This window comes from Leptinotarsa decemlineata, unplaced genomic scaffold (genome assembly GCF_025532065.1).
Source record: "Leptinotarsa decemlineata unplaced genomic scaffold, Ldec_3_MD MMD2_tig00000008_RagTag_RagTag, whole genome shotgun sequence".
Lineage (NCBI taxonomy): Eukaryota > Metazoa > Arthropoda > Insecta > Coleoptera > Chrysomelidae > Leptinotarsa > Leptinotarsa decemlineata.
Genome location: NW_027412537.1, coordinates 5,107,734 through 5,125,455, shown reverse-complemented (window position 1 = coordinate 5,125,455; position 17,722 = coordinate 5,107,734). Strand labels below are relative to the sequence as shown.

Sequence of the window (17,722 nt, the reverse complement as noted above, 5' to 3'; positions counted from 1 at the left end):
ACATTTGAATAGTACCTATTGGTACCAGTCAGCTGTGGTAGTCAAATATATAAACACCATAAAACTTGGTATTTTTAAAACATGTTGAAAAGAAATTCAGCACAAAACCCTACCCAGATAGAATTGTAAAAAAATGTTCAGTGATATTGCCCTTTAGAAAACACACATAAAAAAAAATAAACAACTTGGTGGCATTAGATACTACTAGTGCAAATCGTAAATCTGCATAAAAAATCAAGACTTGAAGAAGAGGCTCGGTTACAAACCACTTTAACATGTATGATTTTATAAAAATTTTACTGCAAGAAATGGTAGAACCACATATTGAAAATTGAAGGTGAGAAATGGTACTTAGAACTCCAAAAGTTAGACCAGTTAATTGTTATAAGTGATCAGGTACTTATTCAGGGTATCTAGCACTTTCATTAAATTAAATTTCCTGACTATTTCAGGTTTCTTCTGACCAACTTCTTCTGTTTTGCTGTACCTTATACATACTCGAGTGATAATTCAGAAAGTGAGCTGAATCATGAAAACAAAATTTAATACTGTTGATTAAAAAACCTTCTCAAAATGTTCAAATGATATGTACACTAGTGAAAGTCACTGTGTAAGAATGAAATATAAATATGAATTGAATAAAACAACTGTATAAAAATTGTCTCAACACTGGCTTACCACTGGTTTACTTGTTTGGTTTTGCTTCACTAAAAGAAATGTGACTGCATTGAGAAAATTAATATTTCAAATTAAAATTCAAAACATTTTGGTTCCCCAACATTCCTACATTTGAGGACTGTTTGGAATTTTGTGAAAATTATTTGTTAGAAGTTAGAAAATTATGCATAGAAATAAACATTATTTCTGTATTTATTTTTGAAACTACACATTTATATTTCATTAATGCTGTTAAAGATTTTTAGCAAACAGACTGATTAGAATTTACACTTTTTAATTAGAAATTCTTATATGTTGGTACTTACCATCAATTTCAGCTTCATGTCTTGTGGCAATAACAGACTCTATTTTACATGTTACAAACTCTATTATATCATCTTCACTATCAAAGGAATGTAGAGTTTCGCACACGTTACTAAAAAGCCAATCCCAATCTTGCAATATTTCTTTCCTTGTCATGGCACCAGCTACCACTGAAATATAAAAAACATTGATCAAATCCACTAACTCTGGAATTTGATACAAGGAACTGAGACTTCACAGTGTCAAGTACTTACAGTAATATACTTCAGAAGACGGTGTTTGATGTAATATTCTGTAGGGTGCTGGCTTTGTATCAAAAATACTGTCCATCGTTCCAACAAGAAGTGATGATAGCCCTTTGATATTTCCATGACCTTTTCGATGTTGAAGTACAAAGTAGATGGAAGATTTCTCGGTTTCCCTAGAAAAATATTGACCTCAATTAGACGCATATTGAAGGGGAATCATGGCCTCAAACCATACCAGAATGCATTGGCTATAAGAACTTCCTGAGGTTTCACAAACATTTCGAAATAGTATGCCAATTTCTAATTAAACAAAGAGTGAAAATAATTTACTTCGTTGTAAATGCACATTGAGGCACATTTTTATGATAGCAATACAACTGTAGAGCAGTGATAATGATATTTATCTGGAATAGAATGTCACTAATAAATAAATCTACTATAGATAAACCTTTAAAAATATAGAATTACATTAATAACACAGATGACATTCAGCTGGGCCTCTATGTCAACAAAAACAGAAATTTCCTGTGACATTTCTAATAATTCTTCTTCTTTTTTACTACTTCGGTACGTTCAGTAGTATGTTTGAAATCAAAATTATTTCGCCTGAGAAAATAACTTAATTATTTGAATGATTTTAGAAATGATCTATACATTGGCAAGTTCAATCCTCCAGGAATATAATCAGTCCAAAGGATAAGGGAGCCAGGCTCCAACCTGTCAAAATTCAAGATGACCTTCCAGGAATATATGAACTGTCGATTCTGTGAAGGATAGGTCTAATTCGTCGATCATCTTTCAATTGCGTTTGACGTCATATGACGTCACTGGAAGTGACGGTGATGTGAAGTGATGGAGGTGAGATGAACAGGTATTTAAAAGTGAAAATTGCTAACTTTCACTTCCAAAAACTAATGTGAACATCTCAAGAAAATAGTTGATTATCAAAAACAAGAAACTTCATATGACGTTTCCATTGATAAAAACACATCGGTGCATTTCTATCCTTCATTTTTGAACTGATAAATAGAGGACAAATATCACTGCGTGTGAACTAGTTTCACCAATGGAAAACTGAATTATTCAATTAAGATTGGGATTCAAACCTTTTTTAAAATTCTGTTTGGGTAGAAGAAAACTTAATAACTTGTATTAATCTTTTCAAGTGATCAGAAGTATGGATTGTTTTCTTTTATATGTGGTAAAAAATACATATTGAACAGTTTGAGTTAAATATCCATATCGTACTTATGATGTACTGTTTGGAACCTTTGGTGTAGTAATGAATATTACTTGAGTTTTTTTCCCAACACCAAATCGTTATTTTTCACACCTCGACACGTGTTTCGATCACCAAGTGATCATCTTCAAGAGGAAGATAAAACTGTTTCTATCTTATCTCATCTTATCTTCCTCTTGAAGATGATCACTTGGTGATCGAAACACGTGTCGAGGTGTAAAAAAAAATAACGATTTGGTGTTGGGGAAAAACTCCAGTATTATTCATCCATATCGTATTCTGAAAATTATTTCGAATTATACCACTCTAGCTACATGAATACTACAATCACAAGTATTTCCTGTGTAAAACCACTTTCTTGTAATTTTTATTTTTGTGTATTTAAATGAGCTTTATCGTTGAAGGACTAGTGGTGATGGTATCTCAAATTCTGTCAGTACTTCGGCAATCCTTTCGACGAAACTTTTCAGTGTGGACAATTTTTAAATTACAGAAATCTGTTGGAAGTTTGAAATTAGTGGACCTAATAAGTTCAGTGCTAATTCCGACAGTCATAAATAGGTGGTATCTATATCAACAAATGAACTAATTATCTAGTATAATTTTTAAAATTGTACTAAATCAGGGTATTTTTAAAAGTTATGTATCCTCTGAAAAGTAAAAATAATATCATATCGGTGTCATTTGTACTGTCGTAGAAAGTTCTGAATATACCTGTTTTCACAGAAAAATTACTGTTTTTTTTTATGAATCCAACCCTATCAATCTGCATGATCTAAGGTTAGAATGTAAATCTTCAAGTGCATTTTTTCGGGGCGATCAGTCAAGAATATATTCCCCGCTTTCATACTAGGTGAAACAACTGCTATCTCGAAAATGACAGATCCTCTACAATTATGTTGTGGTAGAAGAACTTTTATTGGGTACAATTTTCAATGGAACTTTTCGTTAACTGTCATATTTTTCTAAATACGGACTTGTATATTTTTGATATTATTGGATGTAGAAACTTGAAATATGTCATTTTCATCATTCAGATCCGATGATGCCGTTGTTTACTTTTAGTAGCAGAGAAAGACAGAAAGCAAACTTTGTTTGAAGGTGGATGATATTGTGTCTTGGTGATTATTAGAGGTTTGGTCATCATAGTCCAAAATTATGTGAACAAATCTAAAATGTGTGTGAAAAACAATAAATGAAAAACTAACTAGATATTGGAAAATAATAGAAATCCTTTTCGGTAAGTACTTCTGAAAATTTATTAGTATTTCTTAAAACATTAAAACAGTAACAACACTGTTGTGAAAAAATTCATTGGACTAGATTAGTTAAATAATAAGAATGAAAAATAATGCCACAAAATGTAAAATAAAAAAAAAGTGTAAAAAACCACTATCGACATGGGTGTACAAAATCGCGGTACCCGAAAAAACGCGGGGCCCGAGAGATTGGATATGAATTAGTCAATCATAGTAGTCAACTCAAGCGAGCTAGGCGAGCGCATTGTTATTATTTAGTTGTTTATCCAGATTGGAAAAGATGCGATGGTTTATTCGTTAAGTTCAATTGTGAATTGATGTATCTTTGGGTAAAATATATTTTTTACGACTATTATATCTGCTTTTCTTATAAAAGGAAACATATTTCAAAACAGGTTACTTCACGACATTTTGATTGTTACCTAGTATCTCCAAGCCACTGGAAGATGATTGGTAATAATCAGAAGAAAGTCTATTTATATCGTAATTTGTTGAATCATATTTAAAGTATTTTCAATTACTTTTACTTTCGACAATAATCTATATAAGCTGTTTTTGCTTTTTACAAGGTATTCGAACATTTATAGAGCAAGGGTAAAAATAAAGTGACTTTGTCAAGAATCTCTCTATGCGTAAAAATGTGCCCAATTAATTTTCAAACCACCAACAAATTGGCAGCCCCGAACGAACGACATTTTGATTGAGTTACGCATCAGTGTTCACGAATGGGTGGTTACTCTGACTGAATGGTGGTTTTCATGTCTTAGAACTGAATCAATTTTAAGTTACTGTTTTCCAGGAGGAAATAATTATTTTGAATTGGATCAGATAAAAGTTGGACATAAATTTGTAATTATGTTGCCATTTTCAACATACATCAACATACATCTCATTCAAAGACAATCTGAAATTTATCCATCTGAGGGTTGATCGCTGAAGAGCTGTGAATTGAAAACTGTTATTAAACAAAATATTTGTACAAGGTGTTTCCTTAGTACTGCCATGAGTTGTAGGAGGTGATTATTATATTATGAAGAAAAGTTGCTACGGATATAAGTTCACAACTCCTCAGTTTTGAAAGCCCTAAACTACTGGAACTACTGAAAGTGAAAACTTCACGTCTTCGTTGGTCATGCCATATAATGTCGTTAATTTCCTGAATATACATATACCGTGCATAAACGATGGTTAGGAAAGATAAAATTCGAGAAATCATTGAAAAATTTTTGTTTTCGATACATTAGGAATAATTCAGAGAGCCTATCCATTTTTATGATTGTCTCTGTCAAAAATACATTAATCCAATAGGCGCAATTTATTTGAAAACCTTTTTTAAAATAACTTCAATGAAAAACTCTGATCAGTTTGAGAACATCAAATCGGACACCTCCTGAAGTGGTCATGAATATGAGATTATATTTCGATAAAACTCAAATGTTACTTTTACTCTTACAATTTAATTCTGAAGGACAAGTTAGCGGTGAAATGTTTTGGGAGTGAGCTGACATGAGAGGCTCATATACAATCAATCTTAAAAATAAACAAGCTCCCTTGGGGAATGTTAAGAATGTTGTAAATAAAAGTGTTGTGATGGCCTACCATGCTCTTTTCCACAGTACCATGTCTTGTGGGATTATCTTAAGGGGTTGATAAGGTCTTTATAATGCAAGGAAAAAAACCAGATTGAAAACACATTCAAAATTTGATGTTGTCCACTATTTGAAAAAGAATATTGACTTTGTTAAAAAAAAACATTTTCAGTAATATGGTTCAAAATAAATATACCAAATATAAATCTTTCATGACTCAGTACTTTCGCTTATCAAAGAATCTCAATTCTTTCAGATTTTTGTCTATTAAATATAATAAGTTGATCACAAACGAGTGGAAGGAACTAAACCTAGTTGAATTTTACTAAAGGGTAGAAAAATTTCTGAAGGAATTTATATGTTATATATATTCACTGTATACACTCACTGTATACAGGCTGATTCACGGTGGATGGCACATTAGACGTTTCTGGTGAACCAGACAACGGATAACTTTGAAAATTTAATGGAGGGCATATTCGGACATTCTCTAGTCAACTAAAATATTTTCGACAATGCGGTGTTGCCGCTTCTATTAGAAAGCAGTAGCAACTTTGATTTTTCAAATGGAACACTCTGTATATAATATTATTTTTGGAATCTCCAACAATTGCCCGACAACTTTTATTGATATTTCCCTATACCTATCTGTTACCGTTTTCGAAATAAAAATTAATTTCAATTTTTTTCTTCGAAAATCATAACTTCTAAAAATGCCGATATCTTTTAGTTAAGAAGTACTATGATATCGAAATTTGGTTTGGAGTTAGGTGATACTTGGTGGTAAAAAAATACAGTTTTTTCGTTTGCTTGAAAAAGTTGCTGAAATTTGATTATTTTAAATGGAACACCCTGTATATTATTGAAAATTCGGAAAGCTGCTGAAATTTGCTTTCTTTCTATGTATATCATACCTATACCTAACTAGTCAAGTTTCGGACTTATGAACATTTATTTGTGAAAATGTCCCTTCAGAATGGTATTTCCATTCGGTATTTGGTAAGCAGGCCATGATTACTATTTGACAGTAGCGTTGTGACATTCTCCTAATAATATCGACACTTTCGTCACTTCAGAAGTTGCAAATACCTTCAAAACGATGGAACAAAACTATTCAAACGAAGTTCTTATAAATTTGTTTATTATTTTTGGACATTGTGACAAAATTATCAGCAGAACATGTAGAAAGTTCAATAAAATGTATCCGAATCTACCGCCAATGAACCTCAAGAAATTTATACGAATTCAGAACAATTTCAATATGTTTGGATAAACTTTAAAAAAGCACCAAGAAACTTGAAATTGGAAATATTGATATGAATAATTATAAAAAAGTAAAACAATCATGTGGAATATTTCAAAATATGTTCGAATCGCTGGCCGTTCACTTCCAAGCACTTTAAAATGCGGGTGTTGACTGCTTTCGTGGTGGCAGATCTGATTTCATTGGGATCCAAATCTTCAAATGTTTGGGCAATCCTTTCTAACAATTCATCTCTCGAACGCACGGGTATTTTGTAAACTTTTTCTTTAAACATTCCCCACAAATAAAAATCTAATGGATTAAGATCGGGTGATCTCGCTGGCCAATTCCATGGTCCCAAGCGCCTCATCCACCGATCGTCAAATAGTCTATCCAGTTCTGCGCTCACTTCTCTTGTGCAATGTGCAGGAGCTCCGTCTAGTTGGTACCAACAGTTTCGATAATCTTCGAGTGGCAGATTATCCACGAAACTGTCTACAGTATTCTCAAAAATATTCAGGTAGCTTCTGGATGTTAATGTCTCCTCGTATATCACGTACCTCAATTTGTTGTCCATCAACATGCAGAAGACATTAAAACTAAATTTTTCTTGAAATCCGGCTTCTTTTGAGACGTGAGGATTTTCACTGGACCAATAATGACGATTTTTTCTATTGAAAATCCCTTCTCTCGAAAATTTCGATTCACCAGTCCAAATAATTTTATTTAAAAAAAAATGGGTCTTCTTGAATGCGTGTCAACAACATTTCACGAAATTCTACTCTCTGTTGAGGATCTTGAGGCTTCATTGCTTGAATTTTGGTGAATTTATAATCATGCATTTTATGTCTTCGCAAGATTCTTTGAACCGATGAATATTTTATACCCAAATCTTCTTCAGCACTTCTTATCGATGACTCGGGAAATGCGTGAAAATATGCTAAGACATTAATCTGGTTGTCTTCGAAAGTTACGGGTCGAGGCAAGTTTCTTGGTGCTTTTAAAGTTGATCCAAATGCATTGAAATTGTTCTGAATTCGTATACATTTCTTGAGGTTCATTGGCGGTAGATTCGGATACATTTCATTGAACTTTCTACATGTTCTGCTGATAATTTTGTCACACTGTCCAAAAATAATAAACAAATTCATAAGAACTTCGTTTGAATAGTTTTGTTCCATCGTTTTGAAGGTATTTGCAACTTCTGAAGTGATGAAAATGTCGATATTATTAGGAGAATGTCACAACGCTACTGTCAAATAGTAATCATGGCCTGCTTACCAAATACCGAATGGAAATACCATTCTGAAGGGACATTTTCACAAATAAATGTTCATAAGTCCGAAACTTGACTAGTTAGGTATAGGTATGATATACATAGAAAGAAAGCAAATTTCAGCAGCTTTCCGAATTTTCAATAATATACAGGGTGTTCTATTTAAAATAATCAAATTTCAGCAACTTTTTCAAGCAAACGAAAAAACTGTATTTTTTTACCACCCTGTATTGAAGTAACGGAGATTAGGCTGACGTGTGGGAAGTGTCCAAGTATCACCTAACTCCAAACCAAATTTCGATATCATAGTACTTCTTAACTAAAAGATATCGGCATTTTTAGAAGTCATGATTTTCGAAGAAAAAAATTGAAATTAATTTTTATTTCGAAAACGGTAACAGATAGGTATAGGGAAATTTCGGTAAGCGGCAAATTGTCGAAAATATTTTAGTTGGCTAGAGAATGTCCGAATATGCCCTCCATTAAATTTTCAAAGTGATCCGTTGTCTGGTTCACCAGAAACGTCTAATGTGCCATCCACCGTGAATCAGCCTGTATACTCACTGTATATACTACTGTATACGACTCAATGACGGTAATGTTTCATACTGAGATTTTTTGGTTATTGTATATATGCTTCTTAAATGTTTTGTCAGTAAGTTTTTGTGTATATATTGATATTTCTCAGCTATACTTACTAACTCTGAGTTCTTGTAGAATAATACGAACCTATTTTAACTCATTCAGACTATTCACAGTATTTAGGTTTTGAACGCATATTTTTATTTCAGTATTTGAAATGGCTCAAAATTTGTTTCTGCAATTATACCAACTTATTTGTTGGTACATTTTTGACGACTGTATAAAATTTTTAAATTGTCACATAGGAATAAACTAACTCTACTCTACTCCAACACTATACAGCAATGTTTTGATATTTCATAGCTCACATCAGTGTTGCTACGCTGAACCACAATGTATTGCTACACTGAACTGCACTTACAGGACAAGCCGTGTTAGGAATCGCATGTTGAAATGCAACACCCCGTGTGGCTCGCACAAGGCTGAGGGTTGTCGTTTATGGAGGGCGACAGCTGGTTAACGGAAAACATTGATAACAGATTTTAGGTAGGTGACACCGCCTGATGATGAGATTCGTTCTCTTCATTTCTTTGTAGCCTTTACTAAAAGGTAACTAGTTGATCCTATAGATCAGGGGTCGGCAAGTAGTTGGTGGGGTCCGGTAACTGAGGGAAAATTTTTACGAGGTCCAGAAAAAACAACTGATAAAAATTAAGTGCTACCTATGTATTATTTTGGTTTCAAATCAAATTCTGAATTATAAAACACAAGACATTAAACTAATGTGAGAAATTATACCGACGGTCGTGAGCCAGTTTTTTATAGTTTGGTTCTCGAGAGGAACAGCAAATTCGAAGTGTGTCTTCTTGGTGGGCGTCTGTTAATCTCGAACGATATTTCTTTTTCAAGAAATTAATCTTTGAGAAATATGTTTCACATACACATGTCGAGCCCAATATAGTGGTCCAATTTATAGCTATTAGTTTCTTGCAATTTTCATAATTTTCTGGAACATGTTTGGTCCAAAATTCTTCAGTGGATACCGTTTTATATATTTGCAAAGACACATCTTGCAAATCAATTATCTCTATTTGAAGTAATGCCTTTGGCAGCCACATCTGTCCATTCTGCTGCTACATCAACTTCAAATGACGATTTAAGACTAGCATATTACGCTTGTCACGACCAGCAGTCACGACCAGCATATTACGCTTGTTAGTGCTTTCTGGCTCCCTCCGTATCTAAGTTTTGCAAGAAGAAGGTTATTTCTTTTTTTATCAGCCAGAAACTTTCAATAACCTGACCTTTACTTAGTCAACGAACATTTTGTCGTGTTGCTGTTAAGTCAGAATACGCTGTCAGAAAGAAACTCCTTGAAATGTCGGTGCTGAAGAGCAGAATGAGGTCTCGTAAAATTAATCAACTTGATCAAACTGTCCATCACTTCTTTCAGTGTAGCACTAACTTTTCCACAAAGGGCTGCCTGGTGAATTATGCACTGATACGATATTAGACCTGACTTTTTATCCCCGATTCTCTTTACTACACCTTTTTATTTGCCAATCATTGCTGGGGCCCTGTCAGTTAAAAGCGACGACACCATTTTAAGTTAACTAATGTTAGATTTAGTAATAAATTCATCAACGATCTTGAATAAATCTTCTCCTCGAGTGTAACCTTTCAACGGCAATATTGCTAGCAACTTTTCCCTAAAAATCTGACCCTCAATATCAAGAAATCTTACGAAAATAGACATTCGTTCATTATCATCAACAATGTCAAATGATTCATCAAGTGCAATGGCGTAGCAAGGTGCCTTTTACAGAGGAGTTCAAGAAGAGTGTTTTTAATATCAGCAGCAAAAATTTCCGTTTTTCGTGTATTACTACTCGCTGATAATGAAATACTTTGAAATGCAGCGACAACATATTTTTTTCTTCTAAAAGTGACGTGGCTACTTCTAACAGGGTAGATAGCAAACTAATAAAACCATATCAATTGTAAGTAATTGTAGGTCAAACAGGTTGACTAGGTAACTTGAAATAAATACATACTTGGTTGAATTCTATGTGGCTTAAAAATATTACTTGAATTAATGAAGGTATAGTATACCTTATCTACGTATTAATTCTTATACTTGGTACATAACACATTACAATATTTGGCGATCCGATATTCGACTTTTCACAAACGGGCCGCGGCCCGCCAGTTGCTTGTTCATAACTTTTTTTACTTACTACATCGACTACTTACTTTTATTGCTGATTTCATACTATCCTTAATCACCACACTAATGCTCCTCCATTTTGTTCGGTTATGGTGATTGAACAATTTGCAGAGGTAGGTGGGTATTCGTAGAGTTTGATTGACAGGACAAAAGAATGACCGAGGACGAATGGGAAACGGTTTAGACAGCCGCAGCATCACGCAGAGCAAACAACTTCTCGACCATTCGCATCAAAGTTGATTTTTTTATCGAAACTGAACACAATACGTGGCTGTTTGAATGTTGTAAATTACAAAGACTGCGTTAAACATTCAATTTCAATTTTTTTGGAACTCTTAAAAACAGAATGAAACGTTGATAAAACAATTTTACTGTAAAAAGTTTACGTGGTTAAACTGGGAGCGTTAGTGTAACGCGCTTCACTAATGAGAAGGTCAATATTTATGATATACCTCTCTAATTGACGTAACGTCTAACATAACCAAAACAACTTCTCAATTGCTTGAGAGAGCAGCAACTAAACTATAACCCTCCAACAAACAAAGAAACCCAAACAAAGATAGATGCATGATCAAAGCATGATCACCACACATATTTGCATCTATTGAGCGAAATAAGCAAGCTTCCTTATGCCAATCAGATTTAACTGCAATCGGTTGGAGGAACTCATGTTACAGAGTCGGTGTGGTCAGTTACGTTTTAATGCTTGTGGTGTAACACATATACGGTATTTCAAAGTTTAAAATTTTCAAAATGTCAAGTACTGATACGTCTGAACAAACTGCTAATTTCCTTATATTCAGCCGCATATTATTAAAAAAAATTAGTTCGTTCCTTAGTGTCCATGTCTAGAATCTTAGTGCGTGTAACTGGGTTGGGTAAAAATGTGTATAAATCAGTACCTATACAAGCAACTCGCTTCAATTATAAACAAGTCCACACATTCATTTGTGACAAAAACAAATCGATACAGGGTACCAAATAAGCAGGGTGCCAGGACTTGCTTGTTTTGGACTAACTGCGTGACATTTTATCATGAAAGAGGATGCAAGAGAAGACGAATTGAAACCAGAAAATTCATCGAATTACAATGGATCGAGAGTACCAAAACCTCTGGTACGATATCAGATCAGAGAACGGGCCTCTAAGAAAAATTAAAAGAATTAAGGAAATACAACCTGAACACAGACGTATGGAACGTTTGAGAAAAAATCTGGAGAATTACTATCTAGTACCGATCGCTAAGCAGTTAGACGACACCTAAGAAATATAGAGCAGTATGCAGTATAATAGAGACTCTAATTATGTCCAGCAGATTGTGGCGAGTATACAACAAGGAACCTGTACAAAGTGGAACAGGAAATAAAATTATTGAAAGAGGGTTTATTAAAAAAGGGGTGGTACAGTCGTAGCCAAAGATTTGGTGGGGGAGGTTATCTTAATAGTATAAAATAGTATAAAATAAGTTAAGCACGAGTGACTACAATCTTTATTGCACCAAAAACTTGTGAGAAAATAAGGAGTTGCCTAATTGCGTCTGAATTACAATGAATTATTTACCTCGTGTTAGGAATCACACGTTAAAAGGTAAGACCTCGTTGATCCTTATCTCGCACAAGTTTCGCTTTCGACTTTGAGGGTTGTCGTTCGTAGGAGTGCGACAGCTGGTTAACGGAAAAATATATTTTAAACAGATTTTAATCAAGTTAAGTATAATATTCAACTAATGAACCATAGTTCAATAATATGAAATAATGAGAACTTAATAATAATTAAAAGTCTCTGCACTTTTGGTGTCATTTTTAAGTATACTCAAAGGTTCAATTCAGTACTCTTCTCTTCATAAAAGAGAACATACATACACCTCTCTACTCACTAGAGATTTTGATGAAGGTGACACCCGTGAATTAATGTATCCATGTCAGGTACACGTAGAATATGCCGTGTAATGCCCAGTGTAAGTAGTTCCACTGTTCACTGCATAGAGATTATAACGATTAATGGCTGTGTCGTTTGCTGCATAATTATTTATGCATTTATTCCAGAGATAAGTCGATGGAAGCATTTAGTTTACCTCTGAAACTTTTTACATTATCAATATATTGATCCGTTTTTCGAAAATTAGGATCAATATCAATGATCAGAAAAAAATTCACACTAATAAACTTCAATGGTAACTGTAAAAGTTGTTTTGTCATCGTTACTAAAACTGTCTGTTGATGAAACTGTCTTTGAATATGTTACTGAAATTCATGAAATGTTATGTATTGATAAAGATTTTATGTATTTCCTTTAGTCTAGAGCACTTCGTTTACGTTCAATCCAGAGTTTTTTCTCCTGTTAAGGAATCCAAGCATTGTGACTGTTTTAGTTCTTCAGTACTTTGTGGTATATATATCAAGAATGAAATAATTCGTGGACACAACACTCAAAAAATAGGGGCAAACCGCGGACACGTGTTTCTGGCTATTGGCCTCATCAGCGCGGTGCAGCCAAGTGTAAAGATGGGCAACACTTGTTTGCCGCGGTTTGCCCCTATTTTTTGAGTGTTGTGTCCCCGAATTATTTCATTCTTGATTTGTATCATACACACTCGATAAAATCTCTATCTATATATATAAATATATATATATATGTATATATATATATATATATATATATATATATATATATATATATATATATATATATATATATATATACAATCGATCGCAAAAACACTTTACTAACTTTCTTCGAAAGCTTCTTATAATTCCTCTTCTATATTCTCTGTTTCACTATCACTGTCGTCATTTAAATCAATAATGAATTCATTTCCACCATTAATATGGAAGTGTCCAATCTCCATACAGTCTTTATCAATTAAAATTAACTTTTAAATTTTTTTCTGACAGTCTTCTTCGGCAATATTAGATACTTCTTCTTTAACTAGCTCTATTACCTTCTTATCAAATTTTGGAAAATTAATTTTACGCCTGATGCTTTGTTTCCATTTTGCCCAAATCAACTCGATGGGATTGAAAACACAAAAATAGGAGGGAAGTCTCAGTATGGTGTATCCATACTTTTCAGCAATGCTCTCAAGGGCATACACTTTTTCAAATGTTTTTGTATGTAAAACTTCAAGTAGTTGGCTTTTGGTACAGTTATCTTCAAAATACAAATTATTATCCATTGAAAAATTTTGTATTTCATCTTTTCCCGAATTTTTATTCGGTACTTTGATGAGCTGTCGCGAATGATAGGAAGCGTTGTCAAGAACTATTATACTATTCTCTTCCATATTTAAGATCAATGTGTTTTCAAACCATTCCTCAAAAATATTAGCTTCCATGTTCTTATGATAATCAACATTGCAGTCCTCATGTTTTTTCCACATAATTTAAAATAATTCGGAACCCATCCTTTACTTACTCCGCAATCCAAAATGGTTAGGTTAGTCGCGATTCTTTGCAGGCATGTTAGGCAGGCATGTTAGGCGTACACATTCTCAAACCATCAGTTCACCCTAGCGTAAATGCGTTTTGAGTGTCATACCAAGTTTCGTCCAAATAGAAAATTTGCCGTTGTTCTTGTCTATATTTAGTTATTTGTTCTGAGTATTTGTTACGCTATTCCACTATTCTTCTGCTTTCAATAACTGCTTGACGTTTTTTATTATTTTAAAACTGAATCATAGTTTCTTTATCCAATTCTGAAGAGTTTTGTCCGGAATGTATTCAATGTTTTCCTTATGATTTCAGTTGTAGGAATCTCATTGCTTTTATAACAGTCGTATATCGTAGGTATATTGTTTTTTAATGATTTTATTAGACGAATATCTAAAGGTTTTGGTAATCCCATATCACATCGCGTCTTGCATTCATAAGGTTTGTTTTTGACTATTTTACTTATAGTTGAGAAAGGAATTTCGGTCAAATCTGATGTTGCTTGTAATAGTTTGTTTCCCTTGAAACCAAACTTGAGATATAGATTCTTATATACATTGAAGCATACCCTCCGTGTTTCAATATTCAAACGCATCCGAATCTTATTCACTAGTATCTCGTTTTCGCATTGTTCACCATCGCTACACAGGAAAACTCTGCGTTGGTAACACCCTCGTTATTACTATTAGTTCTTGTCCAAGGAGGCCACATTTTAAACAGATAACAAAAATTTAAAGTAATTATAACTGCACCAATATCGAATCAGTTCCTGAACTGAACATTGACAACACGAAGTGTATAAACATCCTCGCATTCTATTCGTCACCGTAACATGACTTCGAATATAATCTTATGACTATTCAGTCAATCACAAAACACGGTTAGTGAAAATTATCCACTACGAACCGCCAATTCTTCAGTCCACGTGGAGTAGTTGGTAGTTGTATTGTTTTTTTTATCCTTTGAGCTCGCCAATAGCTTTAACTATTCACAATACCGGTTACTTCGACTATACATGGAACAATACTGTTAAAATGGGTGTCGTGGAAAGAATGGGTAGAAACGCAATAAGTCTTTGATCCTGTAGTGTTTTCTGGAGATTTGGAAAATATAAACATGTGAAACGACTCCCAGTAGCATCAGTAAAAAAATAATTATCTAAAAACAATTACCCTCAGGTCCAAAAGTTTTCAATTACTTCTGTGAATTTCGAACCCAATTTTCCTGAACATGCTGTTGAAAATATTGCCATTTTAAAGATAATTGAAAAACCTTTGGGGTGATGTGCCACCTAACTGCCATTTGATTGAATATCCTAAGGTTAACATGTACTCGTACTTCTCCTAAGTATAAGATTTGATTCTCTTTCAAATTGTATTACTTTAAATTGAGATTTTTCATATTTTCGGAAAGGCCAATAGGAGTGTAATAATACATAAATAAATATGACGTGGATACACAATTTTTACTTGATACTTCCCTGCACTCCGCCAGAGGAATTTGTCGGAGATAAATCATTGAGAAAGTGATAAGCTTCCATGGTGTATCTCAGGAAACTGTTTTCAGGTACACCTATACGCTTCCTGAAGCCGGGCAGGGAAAGTAAATACTCATACATGCATTGTTACAGTAAATCTCGGCGTTTGTCATGTACATGGAAATCCAAACAAAAGTATGGAAGGTCCTATAAATCAAGGTGAGTCTTTCCGTCTACTGTACGAAAGATTAATTACGGTGATGATATATCTTTCATACGTATTCCACATCCAGAAAAAGGTAGCCGGTAGCATGTTTGCTTTTTTATTCCGTCTATACATTTTTAGAACCTAAGAGAGAGGCTTGAAAGATATTATTATTTCCACCTCATATGAATGAGAGGGGTCCGAATATGAACTTAGGAAAGGGTACTACTCAATTAAAAAAATCGACTGCAAAAAAAATCACTCAAAAGTATGAAATAATTTTTTGAAAACAAATGTGGGAAAATCCTGAAGAAAGGAAAACAATCATTCCAGTTCAAATTGTTGTCTGTAGATCATGCCTAGAAGTTACTTTCAGATACAAACTGGAAGACAAAAAGCCCCTTTGAAACGATTACTTTGACATTAACATTAAATTTCACGAAATAAAAACTTCTTTTCAAACAATTACTTCCACATGAACATTTAATTACTTATTCTCATTCAGTTTATACTTCAAATATTCCTTGAAACATTTTAAACATTATTGTATACTCTCTCTCTCTCTATGAAAGAGAGTGTACAATAGTATTTTCGAAAATAAAACTGAGTACTCACAATATCGAAACATGCTAAACAGATTACTGAAAGAAACAAAAAATCAATATTATAAAACCAAAATATACGACGCAGGAAGAAACTACAAACAAATTTGGGAAATCCTGGAAAAATCTTTTCGATAAAGCTGAAAAGGGTCTTATAAAAATCTCACAATGGCTAAATTATGACAAATTGTCTCTGAATACGTCTAAAAGTAAATTTATAACATTTTCTACAAATGTCGACACACAACCAAACAGAAATAATATGCTTCATAACAAAACACACACTCAACCAAACTATAACAATAATAACAGTTTATTCACAGTAAACAACATGAAATTACATGAAAAAGTTCATTTGAAAAATACAGTAACTCATTAAATTACGATAAGTGGTGAATCAACACGGAAAAAACACAGAAGTAGCTGCAAAAGCTACTTGTATATGTGTATATGAAGGTAGTAACAAAATAGGTTCAATATAAGAGTACAATTGACATGATCGATAAAAAAATGTAATATCTAACAAATACGATACTATTAATCACATTCTAATCACGACATATAGACACATATACTTGTAATCAGTTGTAATAGGTGTAATTCAGTTTTTTTTCTCTATAGTTTTTGCTTGAAAATTGTATTGATTATGGGTCTATTACTGACAATCCACTTTTTTATTTTCTTTTTGAATAACTTATCAACAGATATATTTTTCAGCTCATTTGGTAACAAACTATATATTCTTGGAGCAAAGTAATTTGCACTTTGTTGACCTATACATTTTTCACTTCTGGGAAAGAAAATTGCATCAGCTCTTCTGGTATTGTAAGAATGTTCCATAAGGAGTGAGTTGAATTTTATTAGCTTTGACATAAAGTAAAATTTTCAAATATTTGTCTTACATCTCTACATTGAGATTCATTATAGAGTGCGTTAGAAGAAAATGTCAGCTTTTTGCCATACATAATTTTCAGAAACGATCTCTGTAAAACCTGTACTTGGTTCAAGAAGCAATAATTGACCCCGCCCCAGCCCAAAATCCCATAGGATAGTACTGACTCTATCAAGGAAGAATAAACAGTTTTCAACTGGTTAATGTTCAAGAAGTTCAAGAAATCCTTCAAATATTTGAATTTAGATAGAAAACCTCTTATTTTTCCTGATATTTGTTTTGTTTGCATATTCCACTTCATATGTCGATCGACAATGATTTCTAAATACTTTATTTTGTCACCTTCCTTTATTTGAGAGTCTAGTCCTATATTCAAAGGCCCAAGATGTGATACTGTTTGTGTTTCACTGAGAATTCCATCAATTTCAACTTTTTGTTTTCTACCCAATAAACAATTTTCAAGGAGGTTATAA

At 33.3% G+C, this 17,722-nt stretch overlaps 1 protein-coding gene across 1 annotated transcript in view; it reads right to left on the bottom strand.

The window, feature by feature from the left end:
- The window catches only part of Tbc1d8-9 (TBC1 domain family member 8/9), a 31,448-nt gene extending 29,673 nt beyond the window's left edge, over positions 1–1,775 (bottom strand). The window contains exons 1-4 of the mRNA XM_074170901.1: positions 1,698–1,775; positions 1,465–1,633; positions 1,236–1,402; positions 984–1,151 (exon numbers count right to left, since the gene is read on the bottom strand). Of these exons, the coding sequence (XP_074027002.1) occupies positions 984–1,151; positions 1,236–1,402; positions 1,465–1,508 (379 nt within the window). The 5' untranslated portion in view covers positions 1,509–1,633; positions 1,698–1,775. The remainder of the gene's footprint in view (positions 1–983; positions 1,152–1,235; positions 1,403–1,464; positions 1,634–1,697) is intronic.
- Positions 1,776–17,722: the final 15,947 nt, after the last annotated feature.